At 37.7% G+C, this 5,930-nt stretch overlaps 1 protein-coding gene across 1 annotated transcript; it reads right to left on the reverse strand.

Annotated features, from left to right (window-relative positions):
* Positions 1 to 259: 259 nt before the first annotated feature.
* CBLN2 (cerebellin 2 precursor) lies at positions 260 to 5,611 on the reverse strand. The gene is made up of 4 exons (XM_063450475.1): positions 5,469 to 5,611; positions 4,183 to 4,663; positions 1,343 to 1,462; positions 260 to 1,156 (listed from the first exon to the last, which is right to left on the reverse strand). The coding sequence occupies exons 2-4, from the start codon at positions 4,528 to 4,530 to the stop codon at positions 959 to 961; spliced, it is 666 nt and encodes a 221-aa protein (XP_063306545.1). The 5' UTR covers positions 4,531 to 4,663; positions 5,469 to 5,611; the 3' UTR covers positions 260 to 958.
* Positions 5,612 to 5,930: the final 319 nt, after the last annotated feature.

Genomic DNA, 5,930 nt, shown 5'->3' on the forward strand with positions numbered 1-5,930 from the left:
GGTCACAGATGGTGAACTACACGAGAGAGGCATTAAGCACATGATAGGCAGTTGTCTCCAAAAATCTGCCTTCCGTGTTATTCTCTCCTATACAGAAAATTCAACTCGGTATGGTCCATCTTTAACCTTCAGTGAAAGATAGTGGTCTCTGCATATGCCTTTCCCGTATGACTAGAATTTTCATCTTGGTATCGTCCATCCCTAAACATGATTGTTAATGGAAGTATATGCACTAATGCAAACACATTTCAAAGAAAAAGACATTTAGAAGCTTTTACTTTGATTTACAGCTATATCATTTATCGTATTGGTCAACCTAATGTACATTTTCAGCACCCTGAAAGAAAATATCAAGAAATACATCAACAACACAAAACGAAATAGGTCAATTCCAATCGTGCAAAATTTGCTTCTGTGTATAAAGCACTTCTTGACACAGTCATGTCCAGAAATCCCCCCAAAAATATACATTGCTGAGACTGAAGCCATTCTTTTCTTAAGGCTATACAAACACTAAAGAAAGCATTGCGAGAACACTTATTCAGAATTATTATTATTAATTTTCGATATATTTTTTTTTGTGATCTTCTGTTTGTGTTTCTTGACATCAACTGTGTGGTCCGAGTATTTGTCTCAGAACAACAACAAAAAAAAAAGTCAATGATCCCAACAATAAATTCCGATATTGACTTTACAATCACGGGTACAAATTGCTCAGGTCGATAATTTCATTTATCCTAAAGATCACTGTCGTCTAAAACTAATTAGAGGCGCAGTTTTCCCAAGGAAATGTCGATATCAAAGAAAATATTTTACCTAGAAGATAATTCATTCTTCTACAGAGACACTCTGGGAGGGATGGTTGGAGAATAAAATCTTGTCCCACCAGGTTAATGGCTACATTGACAGCTGAATCCTTTTTGCTACTTCTCCAGAACTTGACCCCTCCATCTCCTCTTTATAGTGGAAAAACTAAAAAGCCAGAAAAGGTTGAATACTTCCACCCACCCATGAGGTTGCCCCTCTCCAGTCTTAGGTGGACTTTGTCAGCTCTCTCCATGTGCAGAAGGACACCATTGCTGGCTGCTTCCCTTGTAACATCCTGATCTCCAGCAAAGGCTGAAATCACTGGGTAGTTATTTTGCATTAGACTTACCTGTAAGAGAAAGAAATGTTATAGAACTCATTATTAATGTACATGGTGAGTCGGTGTCTAAATTGAGATGTGGTTACAATTATATTTTGTCCTCCACCAGGTTCTGTCGCAATGCCAGATTGAACATTATGACTGATCTGATCCTTAGAAAATAATTGCATTAATGGTATTTCTGTACCAACTCACCTGGATAGTCTGTCTGTTGTACACTTTAACCACGTGGAAACTGAAACTGTATATCCCTTTTCTGGGGGCTACAAATGCACTGGATGCAAGGTCAAAGTGATTTCCAACGTTTACTAAGACCTAAAAAAAAAAAAAGAATAGACACATACATAAATATCCAGCACCTATTGTCTAAACAATGGATATCATGATGAATTAGCAGAACATTTATTGGATGTACAAAAACAATTTTACTCAATGAAGTTTATAATGCCTTTATTGATTTAGTACTTATGTACAGTTAAGATTATTAACCGTATACAAGTTAGCTATTGATCAGCAGAGGTGGATTTGAGTGCAAGCTTTTAAGATAACGTATGGCTTTCTCTAAAGGAAGCACTCAAATCGTGTTTAATGAGCCTCTCAAGCTACAAATTCACTGCAAAATTGGTAGAATATCGCTGCAATTGTTGAAATAAACGTTCTTTAAAAAATATGTCAATTAGTGAAAACTGCATTTATTTTTTCAGATTTTTTTTAATGTGGTTGGGGGAGGAATGGGTTAAAAACAAAAGACCAGCTCATTTGAAATGTTTCCATCCTGCCTATTCACTAAGCGAAATTGGGTGATTTAAAAACCTGTAAGCAAAATTAAGAACATTTAGCTTAGCTGGGGGAAAAAAAAAATCTCCTATAGTCTAATAAAATTAGCTTTTTGTTAAGTTTCCTCAAACTGTGCTCGTCGGATCTCATTCTACACAACTCGGAGTTTGATGAATAGATTCTAATAAAGTTTAAACATCGTGTTGGCAAATGAGTTGGAGATTTTAGGCAAAAAGTACGTAAGTGCACAGCAATCTCAGTAGAGTAGATGTCTTGACTTAACTCTTAATTAGTCCACATTGTGCAAACAGGCTGACCACAACTTCAGTTTATTAAATAGACTCATGTTGTGTATGGTATGTGTGTGTCTCTGACAGAGTGGTGTGTGTGTGTGTGTGTCTGTGTGTGTGTCTGTGTACACAATAAGGTTAATTTTGATGTACACATTTATACCTTATCTCTGTGAGGTTTCACTATACTGTACGTGTATTAAATGTTCTCTATATAATATGGATACTTAATTACCTAATTTTAATATCACAAAAGTAATACAGAATCATGTATTGACCTTATTCAGAATCAACTTACAAAAAAAAAAATTCCGTTTTAGAAGACTCATTTTTCTTGTTCATTAAACCTTCATTTTCGATGTAAAGATTGCAATTTTCTTCTTAAATGTCTATGGTTTGCTGTTTAGTGAATTGGACGTTTTTGTATTTATTTACTAAACAGTGACGTAGACACATAATTGCAACATAAAGTCTAAAATAATCTAGCAGTGAATATTGCTGATTTGGAGACATTTTGTTGTTGTGTGTGTGTGTGTGTGTGTGTAAATGTTACAATTCTGATTTAAATGTATTACAATGTATTGTTTATTGTTTACATTCCATTGTAAGAAGCATTTAAGGTTATATCAAAATGTATGATCTGTATTAAATATGTATCCAACAGTGAGAGGTTGCAAGCTTTTATTTGAAAACAAATCCAGTCTTATAGTTTTGAAGCCTGAATATCATAGTCTCAGAGCATTTGTAGAGTATCTGACAGCAGAGATCTGTCTGGATATGGCACAGCTCAACGTTAATTAATCTAAAACCGCAGGCTCCATATACCCAGGTTGTGTCATCATTAAGCCAATGACAATGAGTCAAAAATCCACCGGGGTTGTATTTTAGCACCTTCCTGACGCTCTTTCATGCTATGATACATGCATATAGATTTAGTGTCGCTTTCAATATTTAAGTCAGTTCTTAGGAGTTTGTTCACATAACAGCAAGTGTGCATATCCTGAGATGACAGTTAAGCTAACATGTATCATGTATCAGTAAAACATTGGGTTAAACGTTTAGAATGATCAATATGTATTCAGATGGATTGAAGGTCGCATTCTCTTAATTATTGTTTTATTAAAAAACAGAAAGATACTAGAATGAGGGATGAGCTCATTAATACAATTGGGAAAAAGGAATCAATACATAATGCTACAATAAATCCCTTTGCTTTTTGTTTTATAGTTTAATGTCAGAAAGTCCAGTAGCTCTTGGCAAACATAAACTCGGACTCATTCACTCTGAAAGGGTTAAATCGCATATGTACCAGATGTTCAGCTTCTGACATCATCTGCATGTGTGACTTTTTTTACTTGCGCAAATCTATCTTTCCTCCCACGACACCACTCTAGGTATGAACCAAAATAATTTTAGATAATCTTCTCCAAAATCGCATGTTGTTCTACTATCAGATTGCTGACAGGTTTCAAGTGAAGGGCTAGATACGGAATACATACAGATCTAGGGTGAAGTTACACCACCTTTTCCTACGTGTGAATTGGGAGTCCCATACATTGGGAGTCCCATACACATGACTTCTTACTCCGAGGCTTACTCCCAGTTAAGTAGACCTTTGCACAGCCACACACAGACACACAAAGTCACATACACAGCCACACACACACAGACACACGCACAGTTACAGACATAGAAGTCCAGTCACATATACAGCTAAAATCACACACAAAGCCACTCACCCACAGCGTTACTAACACAATGACAACCACTTACACAGCCACAAAAACACATCCACACGCAAACACGCTTACATAAACATGTCTACAGATATACAGACACACCAGTTGTTTGCTGGTCTGTATCCAGATGTTCTACTAAGCACAGCGAGTTCGTGCACACTGGTAGCTCTGCGTAAAGAATCTTATCATGAGTTTTCGTTCAACCACATAGAGAAATATTATCATATACCTGATCGAAATAAATAGTCATGGTGCGATTGCTCATCTCAGAGGGTTCGTGGTTGGTGCTCCTAATAGCTGAGAATGCCACCTTGGCACTTCCAGAGCGCACTGAGATACCCAGGGATGAGGTGATGGCTCCATCAGAGGAAGGATTGGAATCACAAACCACCAGGCACTTTCCTTCCAGTACGATAGGCTCCGTGTCATTCTGAGCACTCACTCTAGGTGGCGCACACATCAGCACCACGGACAACACCACTTTAGCAAGTCGCAGGAAGCCCCAGCACTGTTCCCATTTGAGAATCCTCGGTGCTGCCCTGGTTCTGTCTCTTGTACCATTCTTCCCTAGACGCATCCTGCTACAGCAATCAGGAATCAGAGTGGGGGGCAGCCCTGATTCCAGCAGATGGACTCGCACAGGCTCTTCCTTAATAGCTTTCTGAAGACCTACCTGGAGAAGACTCTTCAGTTTTCTTGTTGACTTGAACCTTAAAAGAAAATAACTCCATGGTGTAAGAATCATTGTAATCAAAGTATGTAAGTAACTTACAGACATGCGTAGCTAATGCCCATTTATAACAGAACACTCAATTAGTGAATTTCATTCCGATTAACTGGCTCTTCAATACTCTGCTTTATTACATTTTAGTTCAGTCTGCCTGCTCACTCAATGCTAAAATAGCTTCATTCTATCGGATGTGGAAATATGCAGATATTTCTTGCAATTTCCCATTCACAAGATTTGCTCAACCATATGGCACTGACAGAGGTTTACAGTCAGTAGAAGATACACATATAACTGCAACGTTTCCACATGTAAATACATACTGTGTCTAACACATCCAACTATGTATCTATCTGTCTGTCAGCTAATACTTCCAGCATTACATGACCCACATCTAAGAATAAACCCCGGCGATAAGACGTATGAAAGACATATTCTGTATATAAGACATGCAGCACGTTTTCTAAAGTTCCCTAAAACCTTTCATTTCTAAACTTCACTCAAGGCCATTTACGGTGTCTTAGATCGTCTGCCTGTTATAATTATTATGCAGACAATAAATAAATCAACACAATACCTTAAAAAAAAAATAATAATAAGTAAAATTAACCAATTCTCTCTTCAATCTCTAACCTGAATCCCTGCAGCAAATCTTCATGTAAAGTTAATAATAACTGAAGCCCTTTGATGAACTTCCTGGTCAGGAATTGCCATAATGTCACTGTCCCCAATTTAAGGGTTAAAGAGACCAACAATACATCATGTATACAAGTGAAATAGATAGTTACCTGGAAGGTCCATCGTGTGAGAATACAAAGATGCTGGTTTCTCAGTACACTGTGAAGTTGTATTGCTTAGACAAAACGAGCAGAGATTGTGCTGGCAAAACACAGTAGCACAGGAGTCGCCTAATTCTCTCCCGCCCATTGCCAATATCCTCTATCTCCCTCCTCTCTCTATTTCCCCTCTCCTCTCTCTCTCTCTCTCTCTCTCTCTCTCTCTCTCTCTCTCTCTCTCTCTCTCTCTCTCTCTCTCTCTCTTTCTTTCTCTCTCTATCTAGTTCTTCATTTATCACCCTTCTTTGCTTTTTCTACCTTGTCTCTTTTTTTTATCCCTCCCATGACTTATTTTACATTTCGGTCTTTGTCTCTCCCCATTTCAAGGTCTCTCAACCACTCTCTGCCTCACTCTCCCTGTCATCATTTGTAAAATGGTGACCATAGACTCTAAGGAAATCCCCTTTAATATAC

The sequence above is a fragment of the Pelobates fuscus genome, chromosome 4 (genome assembly GCF_036172605.1).
Source record: "Pelobates fuscus isolate aPelFus1 chromosome 4, aPelFus1.pri, whole genome shotgun sequence".
NCBI classification, from domain to species: domain Eukaryota; kingdom Metazoa; phylum Chordata; class Amphibia; order Anura; family Pelobatidae; genus Pelobates; species Pelobates fuscus.